General features: G+C 46.7%; 1 protein-coding gene across 3 annotated transcripts in view; it reads left to right on the forward strand.

Annotated features, from left to right (window-relative positions):
* Positions 1 to 5326: 5326 nt before the first annotated feature.
* LOC121306847 (rhotekin-like) overlaps positions 5327 to 19778 on the forward strand; it is a 131888-nt gene continuing 117436 nt past the window's right edge. For all 3 annotated transcript variants that reach the window (XM_041238787.1, XM_041238818.1, XM_041238828.1), the window contains exon 1: positions 5327 to 5638. In XM_041238787.1, coding sequence (XP_041094721.1) covers positions 5528 to 5638 — 111 coding nt within the window. In that variant the 5' untranslated portion in view covers positions 5327 to 5527. The remainder of the gene's footprint in view (positions 5639 to 19778) is intronic.

Below are 19778 nucleotides of genomic sequence, written 5' to 3' on the forward strand. Positions count from 1 at the left end.
AATGCTTCCCGACTGTATGCTTTACCGTGCTTTCACCGTGCTTCCTTACACATTGCTGTGCTTTTACTGTGAGTAACTTTCACTCACACTTACTGATCTAGTGACACTGGCTGATGCTACCTAACAAAAACTTTCCAAACATCTGTCACACACGATATAATAGCTTCATGTTGGTTTACATCAAAGCTGTGAAACTGGACCACAGTGTGAGGAAAACAAGCAAATAAACCCCAGACCTTTAAAAAAATATTGAAACATTTCAAGAGCTCCTATGTGCAAGCTTAGTTGTTTCCTAGCTCTGTAACATTAACAAGGGAACACTGTTTTAAGCGTCTGCCTTTATTTGCTGTGTTTTCACATTTTGTGCACAGTGAGTCAATATTTTTTAGGTGCAGTATCATGATGACCAGAAGGTAGTGCTGTTACTGCATACTGGACTAGCACTGTTGTGTGTAGTGGGGTTTACTGTAACTATGTCACAGGGTTTGAGAATGTTGAATTGGCATTAGAGGTTAAAAGCTAGTGCATTTACAAGAAAGCAAAAAAACTAACAAAAAACTCACTTTTCCATTTAAATATAAGTATAAAGATGTCCATCCCTTTTTACACACTGGAAGTGCAGAACACAAATTGTATCCCAGAATAATAACAGTGAGAATCTTCACCTACACAACCTCTCCTGCATCCCTGCATTGACCTGCACAGCTCCTAATTAAAGGTAGAGTACATATTTATTTATTTATTTATTACCTTTGTTACAAGTAGAATGATTATAATCACACTGGATTTGGTTTTTGTTTTTGAAAGTGATGACAAAGGCAGTAGCATTGGGGACAGCACGTCATGTGATATACATCTGTATAACAGACTAGTCTAAGGGAGTATTCAAGTTGATTGACGAAGGTGTTGGCTTTTGGATTATAAATGCCCCTGTTTTCTATCCCTGTCCTCTGTGCTTAGATCATTCTCAGAACTGGAGCAGCATTCCAGTTTTCCAACAAGAGGTATCCATATCCAGTGACTACAAACGGGGCTGATTTGGGGGGGGGGGGGGGGGGGGGGATATTTACCCAATGGCATTTCAGGAACTCAAAGGTCTACAGAACCCCAGACACTGCACTCTGACACTCCGGTAGTCAGCATCTACAGATATATCAGGATTTGAACTTGCAACCTTGTGGCTCGTAAAGCTAGCACGTTACCAGGTGAGATCAGGAGCTGCTTCATCAGCCAAACTGGCAGGAGTTCCATTTGTCATCCTGGTCATTCCATTTCCCTCTCCTTTATCATACTGCTTGCCCTCAGTTTTCAGAACTATTTTATAGTAAAATCCCACTGAAGACACCAAACAGCCACTGACCTGAACTGACAACCCCCAGGCTCTACCAGGTGAGCTAAAGGAGCACCTATTAGCCTATTTCCCTTATTTCAGTGCAGCCAATCACATGGGGAAAGAGAGAACACAGCCCAGGATCGCTCTTATAAAACTGATCTCAGAATACACACCCAAAAACATCTGAACCTGCAACCATGGCCTCACAGAGGAATTGATCAGCTCCCCTGAAGCAGACCTGTGCTTCAGTGTGACTCAGTGAAATAAATGCAATTGTACTCCTACATTTCAGTTTCATTCCTAGAGTAGCATTAGGAGAGATAGTCTCTGGATTATCTAAATGAACAACCGCAGAAGATGCTTTGCATTTAGCCTTGTTTGCTGGGAGCTGGTGATTCTGTATTTACACAATCCATCTATTGCCCCTCTGCAGTATCAAGATCTGCTTACTATTCTCTCATTTGCAGTATTTGCATGCTGCTTTGCTCTGAGCTTTATCGCTGGTTTGTGGCTTTGTGGTTTTATCCAGGAGTTCTGGTGGATGAGAATCAGTTGGGGTTCAGACAACACCTGGGCTGCAACAACCAGACAGTGTGCAACACAGTCTGCTCGGCTTCAGCACTGTTTATACTTTCTCTTCCATCAAGGACACACAGCTCTGCTCAAGAAGCTGTCCTTCCCTTAGGTCTCATAACCAAGTGGCAGGTGCTCTGTTGTATGAAGTGGTGTTGGTGACTCACCTCTCTCAAGCAGGAGAATTTCTGCTTTAGTAAGGGTGATCCCTTTGGAATGCCTTGCCAAAATTTACCATTTGCAGCATTCTATCCTCGTTCAAAAGCCTATTTGTTCAATTAGACATTCCAGAAATCGTTTCCCATTGGATAATTAAGCCATGCTAAACTGGATCTCTTAGTCAGCCGAGTTACAGCAAACCAGCTGACTTCATGACACTTGACTGCCCGAATAAAGGCCTGGGCACCTTTTTTACTCTGTGTGTCATCGTCTATTATTTCAGTTTTCAAAAAGCAGTTAGTTAATTCTAAAGGGTGATGCTATACTTTTGGCCGTAGCTGTATGTGTCTCTCAAGGCTATTAAAGGAAACTGGTTTGCAGGTGCAGTGCTAGTAATGTATTAACCCTGCTTAATTATAAAAGGAAACATTGGTTCAGTCACTTGGGTGCCCTTGAGGTTTCTAGAGGAGGTGATCTGCTCTGAAAGCAAACAGGGAAGGGGGGCTGTGTTTGCATGGTGAAGGAATTCAACAGGTTTGCCAGCAGCAGCATCTTGAACCACTTATTAGCAGTAAAGTAATAAATAAATAAAAAAGACACTTGAGAAGCAGTTGTAAAATGTCTAGAAACTGTAAGAGACACCTTGGGAAGCCATTTTTTTAGTTTTAGTTTGTTTTTGATTTTTTTATACTGGAGCGAATTAAAGCAGTTGTACTTAGAATATTGACATATAAAAAAATTCTGACAGGTCATTGTAAGCATACTCTTATAAAAGTTTCCAATAGTATGAGCATAGTAAAGCACAGTGAAAGCATGATAAAGCTTAGAGAGGTATGGGAAAGCATAGCAATTTTTTTTTTTTTCAAAACCATGGTAAATGCATAACTATGGAAAAACTGCAACATGACTGTGAAAATAAATACTGTGGTGGCCTTCATGAGGGTTGCGATATAAATATATGTGTGTTACATGCATGGGATCGATCAGCAGAAATGGTCATGATGCGTTTTTGATGGAAGCGAATGAGAAAATGGGGCTCATGCTTAACATCCGGAAGACCAAAGTCCTTCAGCAACCAGCTGCTACTGAAACAGCATTACCCCTGTCCGTCAAGATCCACAATGAGGTCATGGAAAATGTGGATCACTTCCCATACCTTGGAAGCCACCTCTCTGTGAGGGCAGACACTGATGATGAAATCCACCATCGCCTCCAGTGTGCTAGTGCAGCCTTGACCAGCTGAGGAAGTGTGTCTTCGAAGACCAAGACCTTAAGACCTGTATCAAGCTCATGATATAACGAGCAGCAGCGATTTCCACCCTCCTGTATGCTTCAGAAGTATGGACAGCTTACAGCAAGCGCCTCAGAGCACTGGAGAAGTACCATCAACGCTGTCTCCGTAAAACACTTCAAATTCACTGGGAATACAGGTGAACCAATGTCAGTGTCCTCTCCCAGGCTAACCTCCCTAGCCTTGAGGCACTGATCACTCATAACCAGCTCCTCTGGGCTGGTCATGTCGTCCGCATGCCAGACACTAGATTCTCAAAGCAAGTCCTTTACTCTGAGCTCCACCATGGCAAGAGATCCCCAGGAGGACAGAAGAAAAGGTTCAGGGGCATTCTTAAAGCCTCATTAAAAAATACAACATTGACAGCAACTCATGGGAGTCCCTAGCTCAAAATTGCATAAACTGGAGGAATGTGTGTGTGTGTGTGTGTGTGTGTGTGTGTGTGTGTGTAAGTGTGTGAGAGTGTACATGAGAGTGTGAGTGTGTGTGTGTTGGTAGGTTTGTATTGGGACTTGATATATGTGCCCCACCTCCCCTTTCCCCCCGATTCTCCTTTATGCATTGCTGGAGACATTTGTTAGAAAGTGTGTTTCCAATAAAAAGCACATTCTTCCCTCTTTTGTTGGCAATTAAAGTCAGTAATGAGGGCCCCAAGCACGCAGCACACTTAGCAGATGTGGTGCGCTCTGCCTGTCTAATTGCTCTATCTCTCATCCTGTGATCCCCCTACACGTCTGTGCTACACTGCAGTAGCAGCGCCCGCTCCGGCACTGCTCTTGTCTTGGTATTGTGATAATGGGGTTATTTAAGGGCAGTTTGATGTCATCACGCAGTGTCTTTTTCAATTGTCCTGCTGACAAGTATTACGGTGAACAAGAAACATTAAAAGAAGATGCATATATATGAAGGCTGGTGTGAACCGGTGACCCTGCCCTCGCAAGAGAGCGTCTCTAACCACTGTGCAAAAGAGCTGAGCTCGTCTGCATTCACCATTATACAACTTTTACCCTCAACTCACTGACGGGACAATCCGTAGCGGCAGTGTATGTATGTATGTATACAAAATATACAAAAGTGCATTCAATTACCAGTGGGTAAAAAAAAAAACAATAATCACATGCAGAATTGTTTTTAATAAGATGCACTTTTGTATATTTTGTATATTCATGTTTAATACTTTAAACTCTATAATCAATATTCAGGTGTGTACACGGTCCTTCTTCCCCAGTGGAATCCTCAAAGTCTTCCTAAGCAGCTGTAATTACACCTACCCTCACACACGCATACAGTGAAGTGAGGGACAGTGCATTTACACTGCAAAGGTGTGTGCGCTATATACTGGGAAAGAAGATTCCAGAGGGTTACTGAACATTCTAAGAACAACAGAGGGTTCTTTAGAGCCCTGCAGTGATAAACAGAACCACTAGGGGTTCCAATGGGTCATATTTGGAAGTGGAATCTACATGAAATGGTTTGATCTAAGAAACATTGGATGTATTTAGATAATTTTGGAATTGTCATATATATGGCGGGAAATAGAAGCTTCAGAGATTGCAAATGGACAGATAGATATATAGTAGTTGAATTAAATTGTTAATGCTAATACTTTGGTGGGAAGAATTATTATTATTATTATTATTATTATTATTATTATTATTATTATTATTATTATTAACATTAATTATCATCCTCAGAATAAAGAAGTGTGGAAATAACTTGGTAAAAGCGCACACAAGTCTTTACTTCAGCGATCTGGTTAGTTTTTTTTTTTTTTGTTCTAAGTTTCCCCTTTTAAAATAAGGATTTCATATAAATCACACTTTCTACAGGCGCAGAACAGCAGCAGTAAATAATAAATCTGTTCACAGATCCCACTCGCAGTACCCCGTCTCGCCAGTAGGCGTCCCACTCCCAGGTTAGGGAATGTCTAGATTGGAGCCCAAGTTTTCACTGGCAGAGTCCCACACAACTCAGAGACCGCCTTGGGGATACAGCAGCGTGATGAGGCAGCGGGAGAGAAACAGCGTTACCTTGTAGTGGATCGGTGTTTTTACAAGCGGGGTCCGAAAAAACAAACATTTGAATTGCTATAATACCTGATCCGGTATTTTTTTTTGTTCCTATTCCCCCCCCGAGAGGATAATTTCGCGTATTGAAACAATCAGAACACAATGTTTTGCAGAAATCAAACCACGAGAGCCACTGTGGCCAGGGGATCAGCCATGGAAATGGAAATAAAGCGAGGGAGGTTCCGGATGAGTATTTTCTTGGACACGCTACAGGTAGGACCGCTGTGTTTATTGCCGTTAACAACGTGTTTCATTCACTCAAACAGCGAGAGCCCGGAGCAGGACTGCTGCGCTCTCCCTCCTCCGAGATGGTTCTGCCAAGGTGTCTGGGGAAGGGCGAGACCTGGGCACGAACCAGAACCGGTTCGTTTGGGGTCGAGTGGCAGTGATTTGTTGTACTTTCCGTTTGGGTTAGTCCGGATGAAACAGCGTACTGTGCGGGTACACAAGGCAGGCTGCGGCTGAACGGGAAGCGCGCATAATACATAATCGAAGCGAAGTTTTCCCAGTTAGTTTCAGCTAATGTAATTCTGTCTAGAGTCAAGAAAATGGCTATAACATTTCTAAAATAAATAAATTCTCCAAGAACAATTTTGGACTTGCGATTTCTAGAAACCGTTTTGTGTTTCTTTAAAATAAAAAAAAGCTGGCGTTTGCATAGAAAAAGCGATAACATTCGTTGATATGACGGGGGAGATAAGAAAGTGCATGCAACAAATATAGTCATGGGAGTCTTGTATTTTGACGCAGACGCGACAATAAAACAAATGCAATAAAAAAACTGCACATTTAAAAGCCTAGTATAGTAACAACTGTAGTCTAAGTCGTGTGTGTTTGCCATCGAAACAAGCTAGAATCTGTGAATCGATGTTTTAGGCGTTTGTGTGGTCTTCAGATTGCATTCAATGATATGGGATTGTATTATTTGGGCGCTTAACAGTATATATGCCACAACTGGGTGTTGTACAGTGAAGTTTAATATAAATGGGAATGTGGTAACGTTCCCCAGGTCCCCGCACTTGCATTAATGGCACCGGGTCTTCTCTGTGTGCCCTCGGTCACAGCTGATTTGTTCTCATTAAACAAGTTAAAAAGAAGCACACGGGATGAAAATGGAGTTCATTAGAACAGATTCTAAAGTAATTTGTTATTTATAAATAAATAAAAACACTCCATACATGCATTTCCAGATGCCATCATTAACTTGCAAAGCCAGAATTTAAACGTTTTATTTCGAAAATAATAATTATATTTAGTTTATGATATGGTTTTGTAATAACAACATTGAGCTGGATTGTCACAGTTTTTAGATCACTCCGCACAGTTTTTCATTTTCAGAAAGGAGAAACACACAATACATGTATCAAACCAGATACAAGTAACTAAGGCGCTTAAATGAAGTTGCTTGTTATTCGTATTGGAATGGTGTGTGTTTTTTTATCTTATTATTTTCGTGTAAACGTTGCCCTGATGACGATTCGGAGTAAATAGCTTTGAGAATCTCTCCGTGTCTGTTCCATGTCAGTGCAGGAGGGTTTGTTCTTTTTGGTTGTCTGTGGCTGCGTGTTCGTTTCAGGATGTGGGGTGTTGTGTAGCCAGGCTGGCAGGAGTCCCTGTGCAGCTTGTGAATAAGCTGTAGCTCGGAGCTGTTCTTTTTTCATGAGAGAGACGCTGGGAGAACTAAAGCCTGCAGCCTCCCCCGCTTTCATCTGGTCTGCCGCTCCCTCCCTGCGCCTGCTTGGATGGTCTGGACTGGTTCCAGGTGGGAAGGTTTCTCCAGTATGTCTTTATAGTGGGGTTACCATAGAGACGGTTCAACACAAACTGGTAAGTAGCGTACAGGTGATGCAGTGCTCAATACAACGACAAACAACAAAGTACTGGTGAAATGATGATGTTTGTTTATAATCCAAAAGTAATTTGACAACAGCAATAATAAAGGAAGACTGGCAATACACAAGGATGTGTATTTCTCATTGAAATAACAGTGGGGTTCAATCCCAAAATTAGAAACACACACACAACACAAACACGATTGCCAGTCCAGAGTGAGTGCTGTAGTGCGAGTGGTGCAGTACAGTTTATCAGTGAACACGAGTGCAGTGAAGTCTGGGTTGGGTGCTGGCCTTAAGCGACAGCTCCCGGATTGTGTTAGCGGTCAAAATCAAACAAAACACGATAACACTCCCAATTATTAATTACATCCGCTTTCCCAGGGTTCCTTTCAGTAACCAACCAAAGGAACAGATCACTGGGCCACTTCCCCTAAATACCCTAAGTCACGCCCTCTTTCGGTGACACGACCAATCACATATGCGCCAATCCCTGACTGACACATCGCCTACCGCATGAAGGCAATGATTTCTGGTATCGTGGCCCCGCCCCCTCCCTGGATGGCCGGCTTCCGACTGACCCTGGAATGAACGGCTGAGCCATCCATTCCAGGGTGCTCTGATCTCGTTATACTGTGCCCTCACAGATCAGGAGAGAGACTGTTGACTAGGATTCATTCGCTCTCTGTCACAAGGTGTCATTAGGATTTGTATTAATTTTAATCAATATAACTCTACTACTACAAATCCAGAGGGACAGCTGTACAGAACAGATGATAATTTCAGGTTCCACAGATGGTGTGCAGTCAGTTTGGGTTACTGATTTGGTTCCAACCAGTGACCATTAAGTCTGATGTGGCTGGAAGTAAAGGAGGACTGTGGTGTGTTTGCAGAGTTCTGGCACAGGGTCACGAGAAAGGCAAACCAAACAGGTGGGTCTAGAACTAGGACTTCTGCAGCACACATCAGCAGATTTACTGCGGTACACTTTTATAAAGGACCTGCCTCCTTATAACCAGGAAACAAAGTCAAGCATACAAATATTTCAGTGTAATGGCAATTGTTAAAACATCTGCCTTCTTGACACAGTTTGTTAAAAGCTGTACCCCCAGTAACCTGGAGAGCATGAGCAGAGCGGCATGTTTCCAGTGTGGGTCTGTTGTGACCTGGGCAGGGACTGAGGCAGAGGAGCGGAGCTTGTGAAGGGACTGATCAATGGAAAGTGTAATCTGAGATGAGTACTGGAGCAGCACCGCCCCTCCCCAAGCACCTGAGAACACAAGAGAGACAGAAATGTGTAGCCAGGGGCTCAGGAAGAGATTCCAGGTGTGCACATGACTAGTGTGTGTGTGAATGCTGGAGCTCTGCACAGACTGAGACTTGGAGGTAGTGAGCTCTTGCAAATCCTTAAACAAATAGGAATATTCAAATGTCTCTAGAAAGCATTACGCAGGCTGAAGTGTTTTTCCACTTAAATCGTTTGCATTTCCTGGTAAACAGGATATGTGTCACTCAGCCTCCTGGTGCATGTACTGTAGGGGACTGTGCCAGCTCCCCAGGGTACTCCTCTCTATACTGTAGGGGACTGTGTCAGCTCCCCAGGGTACCCCTCTCTATACTGTAGGGCACTGTGTCAGCTCCCCAGGGTACTCCTCTCTATACTGTAGGGCACTGTGTCAGCTCCCCAGGGTACTCCTCTCTATACTGTAGGGGACTGTGTCAGCTCCCCAGGGTACTCCTCTCTATACTGTAGGGGACTGTGTCAGCTCCCCAGGGTACCCCTCTCTATACTGTAGGGCACTGTGTCAGCTCCCCAGGGTACTCCTCTCTATACTGTAGGGCACTGTGTGAGCTCCCCAGGGTACTCCTCTCTGTACTGTAGGGGACTGTGTCAGCTCCCCAGGGTACTCCTCTCTATACTGTAGGGCACTGTGTGAGCTCCCCAGGGTACTCCTCTCTATACTGTAGGGCACTGTGTCAGCTCCCCAGGGTACTCCTCTCTATACTGTAGGGGACTGTGTGAGCTCCCCAGGGTACTCCTCTCTATACTGTAGGGGACTGTGTGAGCTCCCCAGGGTACTCCTCTCTATACTGTAGGGCACTGTGTCAGCTCCCCAGGGTACTCCTCTCTATACTGTAGGGGACTGTGTCAGCTCCCCAGGGTACTCCTCTCTATACTGTAGGGCACTGTGTCAGCTCCCCAGGGTACTCCTCTCTATACTGTAGGGGACTGTGTCAGCTCCCCAGGGTACTCCTCTCTATACTGTAGGGCACTGTGTCAGCTCCCCAGGGTACTCCTCTCTATACTGTAGGGGTCTGTGTCAGCTCCCCAGGGTACTCCTCTCTATACTGTAGGGGACTGTGTGAGCTCCCCAGGGTACCCCTCTCTATACTGTAGGGGACTGTGTCAGCTCCCCAGGGTACCCCTCTCTATACTGTAGGGGACTGTGTGAGCTCCCCAGGGTACTCCTCTCTATACTGTAGGGCACTGTGTCAGCTCCCCAGGGTACTCCTCTCTGTACTGTAGGGCACTGTGTCAGCTCCCCAGGGTACTCCTCTCTATACTGTAGGGGACTGTGTGAGCTCCCCAGGGTACTCCTCTCTGTACTGTAGGGGACTGTGTGAGCTCCCCAGGGTACTCCTCTCTATACTGTAGGGGACTGTGTCAGCTCCCCAGGGTACTCCTCTCTATACTGTAGGGCACTGTGTCAGCTCCCCAGGGTACTCCTCTCTATACTGTAGGGGACTGTGTGAGCTCCCCAGGGTACTCCTCTCTATACTGTAGGGGTCTGTGTCAGCTCCCCAGGGTACTCCTCTCTACACTGTAGGGGACTGTGTCAGCTCCCCAGGGTACTCCTCTCTATACTGTAGGGCACTGTGTCAGCTCCCCAGGGTACTCCTCTCTATACTGTAGGGGTCTGTGTCAGCTCCCCAGGGTACTCCTCTCTATACTGTAGGGGACTGTGTGAGCTCCCCAGGGTACCCCTCTCTATACTGTAGGGGACTGTGTCAGCTCCCCAGGGTACCCCTCTCTATACTGTAGGGGACTGTGTGAGCTCCCCAGGGTACTCCTCTCTATACTGTAGGGCACTGTGTCAGCTCCCCAGGGTACTCCTCTCTGTACTGTAGGGCACTGTGTCAGCTCCCCAGGGTACTCCTCTCTATACTGTAGGGCACTGTGTGAGCTCCCCAGGGTACTCCTCTCTATACTGTAGGGGACTGTGTCAGCTCCCCAGGGTACTCCTCTCTATACTGTAGGGCACTGTGTCAGCTCCCCAGGGTACTCCTCTCTATACTGTAGGGGACTGTGTCAGCTCCCCAGGGTACTCCTCTCTATACTGTAGGGGACTGTGTCAGCTCCCCAGGGTACTCCTCTCTATACTGTAGGGGACTGTGTCAGCTCCCCAGGGTACTCCTCTCTATACTGTAGGGCACTGTGTCAGCTCCCCAGGGTACTCCTCTCTATACTGTAGGGGACTGTGTCAGCTCCCCAGGGTACTCCTCTCTTAACTTTCCTGCCTCCACTCCTTCACACCCTTTTTTTTTTACTCAGACCCCTCCTCCTCCTCTGTCACTCAGAAGGTGGAAGTTGTAGGATTGAGGTTAGCCAACTGAACTCTGCTCCCAAAGGTTGTAAGTTCACGTTCAGCTTTTTTCAAATGATAATATTTATGTTTATTATTATTATTATTTTTTTTTAAAGATTGCTCAAATGCAGAGTTGAGAGAATTGCAAGTCTTAATATTTTTATGGTGCACAGTTGTGGAGTTGCATGCCAGCAGTGAAAGAGTAAGGGTCAAGTCCTGAAACCAAGTTGGTAAAAAAAACAAAATTATCAATTTTATTTACCTTTAGTCAGAGTTGCCTGGATTTTAAAGTCAGGAAGTGGGTGTTTATAAAGTGAATATTTGGGCTTGTCTATGAAGAAAGAAAGCACCAGGAAATCAGTGCAGAAATGCTATTGTTATAAGGCATGTGCTGTAGTTCCTGTGGTAAAGTATTCCTGGAAGACTTCATAGGCTCATAAAGAAAACCGTTGCCCAGCATTCACCACCCTGTGGTAGAAGCCTGGTGAAAACAGTCCCCAGAAAGATTAAAGAAAACTCGGAGCCTCCTCCTCCAGTGTCTATTCATCGCGGTGCCCCACCCAGATCATCATAGCACCAACAGCAGCTCTCACACTACCCAGAGAACCACACCGACAGCAGCTCTCACACTACCCAGAGCACCGCACTGACAGCAGCTATCACACTACCCAGAGCACCGCACTGACAGCAGCTCTCACACTACCCAGACCACCGCACCGACAGCAGCTCTCACACTACCCAGAGCACCGCACTGACAGCAGCTCTCACACTACCCAGACCACCGCACCGACAGCAGCTCTCACACTACCCAGAGCACCGCTCTGACAGCAGCTCTCACACTACCCAGAGCACCGCACTGACAGCAGCTCTCACACTACCCAGAGCACCGCACTGACAGCAGCTCTCACACTACCCAGAGCACCGCACTGACAGCAGCTCTCACACTACCCAGAGCACCGCAATGACAGCAGCTCTCACACTACCCAAGCACAGCAATGACAGCAGCTCTCACACTACCCAGAGCACCGCACCGACAGCAGCTCTCACACTACCCAGAGCACCGCACTGACAGCAGCTCTCACACTACCCAGAGCACCGCACCGACAGAGGCTCTCACACTACCCAGAGCACCGCTCTGACAGCAGCTCTCACACTACCCAGACCACCGCACCGACAGAGGCTCTCACACTACCCAGAGCACAGCACCGACAGCAGCTCTCACACTACCCAGAGCACAGCAATGACAGCAGCTCTCACACTACCCAGAGCACCGCTCTGACAGCAGCTCTCACACTACCCAGAGCACCGCACTGACAGCAGCTCTCACACTACCCAGAGCACCGCACCGACAGCAGCTCTCACACTACCCAGAGCACCGCACCGACAGCAGCTCTCACACTACCCAGAGCACCGCAATGACAGCAGCTCTCACACTACCCAGAGCACCGCACCGACAGCAGCTCTCACACTACCCAGAGCACCGCACCGACAGCAGCTCTCACACTACCCAGAGCACCGCAATGACAGCAGCTCTCACACTACCCAGAGCACCGCACCGACAGCAGCTCTCACACTACCCAGAGCACAGCAATGACAACAGCTCTCACACTACCCAGAGCACCGCACCGACAGCAGCTCTCACACTACCCAGAGCACAGCAATGACAACAGCTCTCACACTACCCAGAGCACAGCAACGACAGCAGCTCTCACACTACCCAGAGCACCGCAACGACAGCAGCTCTCACACTACCCAGAGCACCGCACCGACAGCAGCTCTCACACTACCCAGAGCACCGCACTGACAGCAGCTCTCACACTACCCAGAGCACAGCAATGACAGCAGCTCTCACACTACCCAGAGCACCGCACCGACAGCAGCTCTCACACTACCCAGAGCACCGCAATGACAGCAGCTCTCACACTACCCAGAGCACCGCACTGACAGCAGCTCTCACACTACCCAGAGCACAGCAATGACAGCAGCTCTCACACTACCCAGAGCACCGCACTGACAGCAGCTCTCACACTACCCAGAGCACAGCAATGACAGCAGCTCTCACACTACCCAGAGCACAGCAATGACAGCAGCTCTCACACTACCCAGAGCACCGCTCTGACAGCAGCTCTCACACTACCCAGAGCACCGCACTGACAGCAGCTCTCACACTACCCAGAGCACCGCACCGACAGCAGCTCTCACACTACCCAGAGCACCGCACTGACAGCAGCTCTCACACTACCCAGAGCACCGCACCGACAGAGGCTCTCACACTACCCAGAGCACCGCACCGACAGAGGCTCTCACACTACCCAGAGCACAGCAATGACAACAGCTCTCACACTACCCAGAGCACAGCAATGACAACAGCTCTCACACTACCCAGAGCACCGCACTGACAGCAGCTCTCACACTACCCAGAGCACAGCAATGACAGCAGCTCTCACACTACCCAGAGCACCGCTCTGACAGCAGCTCTCACACTACCCAGAGCACCGCTCTGACAGCAGCTCTCACACTACCCAGAGCACCGCACTGACAGCAGCTCTCACACTACCCAGAGCACCGCTCTGACAGCAGCTCTCACACTACCCAGAGCACCGCTCTGACAGCAGCTCTCACACTACCCAGAGCACCGCTCTGACAGCAGCTCTCACACTACCCAGAGCACCGCATCTGACAGCAGCTCTCACACTACCCAGAGCACCTCTCTGACAGCAGCTCTCACACTACCCAGAGCACAGCAATGACAGCAGCTCTCACACTACCCAGAGCACCGCTCTGACAGCAGCTCTCACACTACCCAGAGCACCGCTCTGACAGCAGCTCTCACACTACCCAGAGCACCGCTCTGACAGCAGCTCTCACACTACCCAGAGCACCGCACCGACAGAGGCTCTCACACTACCCAGACCACCGCACCGACAGAGGCTCTCACACTACCCAGAGCACCGCTCTGACAGCAGCTCTCACACTACCCAGACCACCGCACCGACAGAGGCTCTCACACTACCCAGAGCACAGCAATGACAGCAGCTCTCACACTACCCAGAGCACCGCAACGACAGCAGCTCTCACACTACCCAGAGCACCGCATCGACAGCAGCTCTCACACTACCCAGAGCACCGCACTGACAGCAGCTCTCACACTACCCAGAGCACCGCACTGACAGCAGCTCTCACACTACCCAGAGCACAGCAATGACAGCAGCTCTCACACTACCCAGAGCACCGCACCGACAGCAGCTCTCACACTACCCAGAGCACCGCTCTGACAGCAGCTCTCACACTACCCAGAGCACCGCTCTGACAGCAGCTCTCACACTACCCAGAGCACCGCACCGACAGCAGCTCTCACACTACCCAGAGCACCGCACTGACAGCAGCTCTCACACTACCCAGAGCACCGCACCGACAGCAGCTCTCACACTACCCAGAGCACCGCACCGACAGCAGCTCTCACACTACCCAGAGCACAGCAATGACAACAGCTCTCACACTACCCAGAGCACCGCACCGACAACAGCTCTCACACTACCCAGAGCACCGCAACGACAACAGCTCTCACACTACCCAGAGCACCGCACCGACAGCAGCTCTCACACTACCCAGAGCACAGCAATGACAACAGCTCTCACACTACCCAGAGCACCGCACCGACAACAGCTCTCACACTACCCAGAGCACCGCAACGACAACAGCTCTCACACTACCCAGAGCACCGCACCGACAACAGCTCTCACACTACCCAGAGCACCGCTCTGACAGCAGCTCTCACACTACCCAGAGCACCGCACTGACAGCAGCTCTCACACTACCCAGAGCACAGCAATGACAGCAGCTCTCACACTACCCAGAGCACTGCACTGACAGCAGCTCTCACACTACCCAGAGCACAGCAATGACAACAGCTCTCACACTACCCAGAGCACCGCATCGACAGCAGCTCTCACACTACCCAGAGCACTGCTCTGACAGCAGCTCTCACACTACCCAGAGCACCGCTCTGACAGCAGCTCTCACACTACCCAGAGCACCGCACCGACAACAGCTCTCACACTACCCAGAGCACCGCTCTGACAGCAGCTCTCACACTACCCAGAGCACAGCAATGACAGCAGCTCTCACACTACCCAGAGCACAGCAATGACAGCAGCTCTCACACTACCCAGAGCACCGCACCGACAGTAGCTCTCACACTACCCAGAGCACTGCTCTGACAGCAGCTCTCGCACTGAGTACCTGCAGTAACTGTGTGCGATTTGTTTAGAGCTACACGCCAAAAACCATCGCTGTGCTTTATCACTGTTGTTGTTTTTTGTTGCTGTTATTTGGTACTTTATATAAAAGTGCCAAAAAAAATAAAATGTAATCCTATGATGCATGCCATCTGTTTACCACAGTAAGTGTTGGTGCTTCTTTTTACAACCGCTTAACAATCAGGTTGCTTGTTCATGGAGCCAGAACAAAAATACCAAAGTTAATTAACAACATAAAAGAAGTAGTAACCAGCAGCCAAAAGAAAGTGAACCCTGCAACCCTTTCCAAGAGACGCTGTTCTTTTCTCAGTGTGTGGGCTGTGCTGATCTCTGCAGTCCCTTTGGTAAAACTGAACAACGCAGCTCACTGTTGAAATCTTTTGCATTTTTTCACCCCAGGGTACTTTGCCTGAAAATGTGCTTAGTTTGAACTCGTGGAATTTAGCATTATCCGTTTTTAGCATTGAAAGTTACCCATTTTCCAGTAAATTGCTATAAAGCATGCAAACGCATAAATAAGCATTTCAAAGCCTGGAGCGGGATGCAAAACATACAGTATATTAACCCCTTAAGGTACACAGGGAGTTGAGTGCTTGTTCAAACGGGGTCTACTTAAATTACATTTGAGAGTGACTTAAGTATCACAAGGAAACTATCAATTTGGATAGCCAGATCCAGTCTGTCAGTAAATTGTAACCCTGTTTCGGGAACCTCATTGTGAAAATAAAAAAGTAATCCTCACACAAGCCTGTGTCGCGATTACAATAGCAACAGCCTTTCCACATGGATAAAGCATTACCTGGAGTTGAGCAGAACCTGCCAGGAAACAGGAAAAGCCCTGTTAGTGTGAACAACAGACCAAGCTGTGAGCTGAGCAGCAGCTCTACTGCTGTACAATAAACAATGCAGGCTGTGGACATCTGGGAGGCACCGCAGGCCTGGAGCAATCTAAAGACACTTTAAAAAGTGTCTCGGCTTCTACTGGAGCAGGGAAATAACGCGACAACCGTGTCTGGAGCAGAATCATTCCAGCACAGTGTATTGTTACAGGACAGATTCCATTGTTTATGTCAAACATGGAATGATGGAGCTGTTGTGTGAAATTTAATTACTTTAAATTTAAAAGGAAGTTGATGTGGAGGTAAATAAGACAATTACTTCACAGAGTAATTTCAAAAGGTCCTTTATTATTTCACACACACACACACAGTTACATACACAGATGCTATACTGCGAATAACAATATCCCTAACAGGACACAACCCAACAAGGTTACATACAAAGATTATATTAATCACAGATCAATACAATCCATGAGACGCAACTGAACTAATTCTTACCCTTCCAAGCAGATCGGGAGAGCCCTTCGACCCTGGTAAGAGAAAGGAGCTGTCTCCAAAAAAATACCGAGCAGGACTGCGCGCTAATCCTCACGGCTGACTCTCATCAGAGCAGGGGAGAACCCCGTCCTTTTATAACTTACCAAGTTAGGCTTCTGCGTGCGAGAGAGTAATTGGCCAGATCACTCCCTCGAGGCTCGGCCCTCTGAATAAACCATTCCTTTCAAGGGCACAGATGAACTCGAACGCATTTCTAGAACTTTCTAGAACACACTCTTCTTTTTTTTATTACAGGAGCGAATACAGATCCTCTGTGATTCACACTCCCTTGCTGTTTCCCTAGCTGTATTTGCACTTTAATAATGTAATGAGCTATTGAAACCAGTGAATTGGTGAAGCAAATAGTGTAGAGAGCATCTACAGTTCAGTGTCAGTATGTAAGAAATCACTGTGCCAGCATCGTTTTATTAAGTGGAAGTAAATCAATTGTACAAATATCAAATTATTTGTTACTGTGATTGTACAAATTACATTTTTGTTTTCCTGCTAATTTAGAAATAAAGTATATTCCAACATTTGTTAGTTATTCCAATTTTAAAAACCCATGTGTGCCCCATCACTGCCTTCATTGCTCACACCGGTCTCTGACCATACCAGACCTGCCCTTACACCTGCACCCACAGAAATGACACATTACAATGTCCTGCAGACATGGGGACCCAGTAAACATGCATTGGACAGTGTTGTAGTGTTAGTCTAGACCACTCCTGCATTGCTGCTGAAATGTGGGAAAACACCCCACCCCTCCGACTACAAAATATACATTGTTAGAAACAACAGGAAAGAAACCTGTGGGCTGCATTCACAAAACCTTTTGTTCCAGTGCAAACACGTGGAATGAAAAGCTATTCATTTTACCAAACTAGTGTGAAACACCCCTGATGCAGTTAAAAGCCCTCAAAGAAACGGTGGTTTGTTCTAGTTTTTACAAATGTCAATCTTTCTATTGCACTTGAAAAATGGAATGAACTGAAGGAAATCTCTCATGAGGATAAGATACTGATTCTACATCTGAGTTAGAGGTTAGGGGTCATGGGTTAGTGTTACGGGTCAGGTTAGGGGTTGGGGTCAGGGGTTAGGGTCTGTTTAATTTCCTAAACATTCTTAACATTTGTTTTTCATGAGCAGTACATAATCTGTGAATTGCAGGGGCATAACAATCACATTTATTGTAGTGCTCTCACAGGTTGAAGTGAAGGAGCAGTTTGCCATTTGAGAATACTGTAGTGCTGTGAGATAGTGGTGCTGTGCTGTGGGGTGTGGTCCTCTAGAAACCAGATCCATAACTTTAAACATTCAACCATTTAGTAAGATACAGTGTTGTAACATGCGGCACAGCGAAGATATTCAGGTCTCATTGTCAAGCCGCTGAGCTGCCGCGCTCCACTTATACTGTGTTGCAGAACGCCTGGATCAAGGATGGAAATAAGACTTATATTGCATAGCAGTTTGACCTATTCCAGGTTTTGATATGAGCTTGAGTAGCCACAGTGTAACAAACTTGGGTGTGTCTTATTAAACTAATAGTAAAATCAGGAATGGATCATGCTGCTGTGCAATGGGAGTCTTACAGTATTTCCATTCCTGTGAGTAAAAGGCCCACTCATTGCTGCCTCGAAATCGGTCCTTGCTCCTCTATAACATTTACTTGAGTTTTCATTCGTGTAAGAAATTTAAGAGCTAACATTTGGCCTGTCTGTTTCAACACCCCTGGGTCTGTGTGCGATTCTTGACTGCCACAATCAGGATCTGTTCTCCACTGTAACTCAATGATCTTTACACACTGCAGGGCCTCACAGTAAGGACTTTGTGTACAGATCAAGACAGATCTTTAATGGAACGTGTAGTGTAACTTATAATAAGGAGCACCCAAAGCGAAATTTCAGAAATTAGGCTGAAAACAAGGGAATTTACAAGGATTAACTACCAAGATAATAGACTTAATACTTAAAAAAAAAAAAAAAAAAAAAAAAAAAAGCAGTAAATGTCAGTTTGGGTTACCTTTCTGCGACAGAGTAGAGCAAAGGTAATGCTTTGAATGAAAATAGATTGTAGTGCCCCTCTTACACATGCCATATGGAAGTGGTCTGCTATATCCAACTGCTGAACAGTGCAAGTTAAACTGGAGCTGTCTTACCAGGAACTTTCACTCCCAGTTGAACACACACGCAGAGACACTGGCACACTGACTCGCACACTCACTCAGTGAGAGCACAGACCCTGGTGCTGTGCAGAATCATTAGCCATGCGTTCTGGTGTTACAGAAATCAGAGCAGCTTAAAAATAAGCAAAATCAAATAAACACTGAGCGGATGTATGAAAGTGTTATGCAAATAGCTGTGATGGAAGTGCCAGGGGTTACCCATGATGCTCTTTCAGGCTAGCAGGAAAGCAGATGGGCACTCTTGCAGTACCTTGTATGGTTTACCTGCTTGGGTTTTCATAGCTGTGTTAGAGATCTGTCGGGTAAACAAAACAAGGTATTTGAAGGGGTGGGTGGGGTGGTTACATTTTAGCTTGCGGGTGGCATTCATGACCTCCAGCTGGAGAAAGTGCCTACTGCTGAAAAAGCTATTTACATTCCCATTTCACTGGCTGAGCACTTTCAATGGGTGGTCTTGAGTCATGCAAGCCACTGAGTCATTTTGAGTGTTGGTGCTTGATTGTTCTCTTCAGCTGCCATTGGGGTGCTGTATTGGATGGCTGTTTCACCCATTCCAGGTTTTAACATGTGCTTGATTAGCCCCAGTGTATAGGTGACAAGCTCAGATGTGTCTCTTTAAACTCATTGTAAAACCAGGATTGAATCAAAATGCTATGCAGGGAGTCTTAATGTATTTTCATCCCTGCAAGAGTATCGCCGGTTTATTGACCGGTTTATTGATAAGATAAACATGGCACTGTGAGCCGAACAAAGTGCACTCTGTTTCTGTACTACTACTGCAACTACAGTGCTACTGACTCCTTCAAAACAAGAACCAGACAGCTCAATTCAATACTACTGCAACTACAACACTACTGACTCCTTCAAAACAAGAACCAGACAGCTCAATTCAATACTACAACTGCAAATACAGCAATACTGACTCCTTCAAAACAAGAACCAGACAGCTCAATTCAATACTACAACTGCAACTACAGCAATACTGACTCCTTCAAAACAAGAACCAGACAGCTCAATTCAATACTACAACTGCAACTACAGCAATACTGACTCCTTCAAAACAAGAACCAGACAGCTCAATTCAATACTACAACTGCAACTACAACACTAC

The sequence above is a fragment of the Polyodon spathula genome, chromosome 2 (assembly GCF_017654505.1).
Source record: "Polyodon spathula isolate WHYD16114869_AA chromosome 2, ASM1765450v1, whole genome shotgun sequence".
NCBI lineage: Eukaryota > Metazoa > Chordata > Actinopteri > Acipenseriformes > Polyodontidae > Polyodon > Polyodon spathula.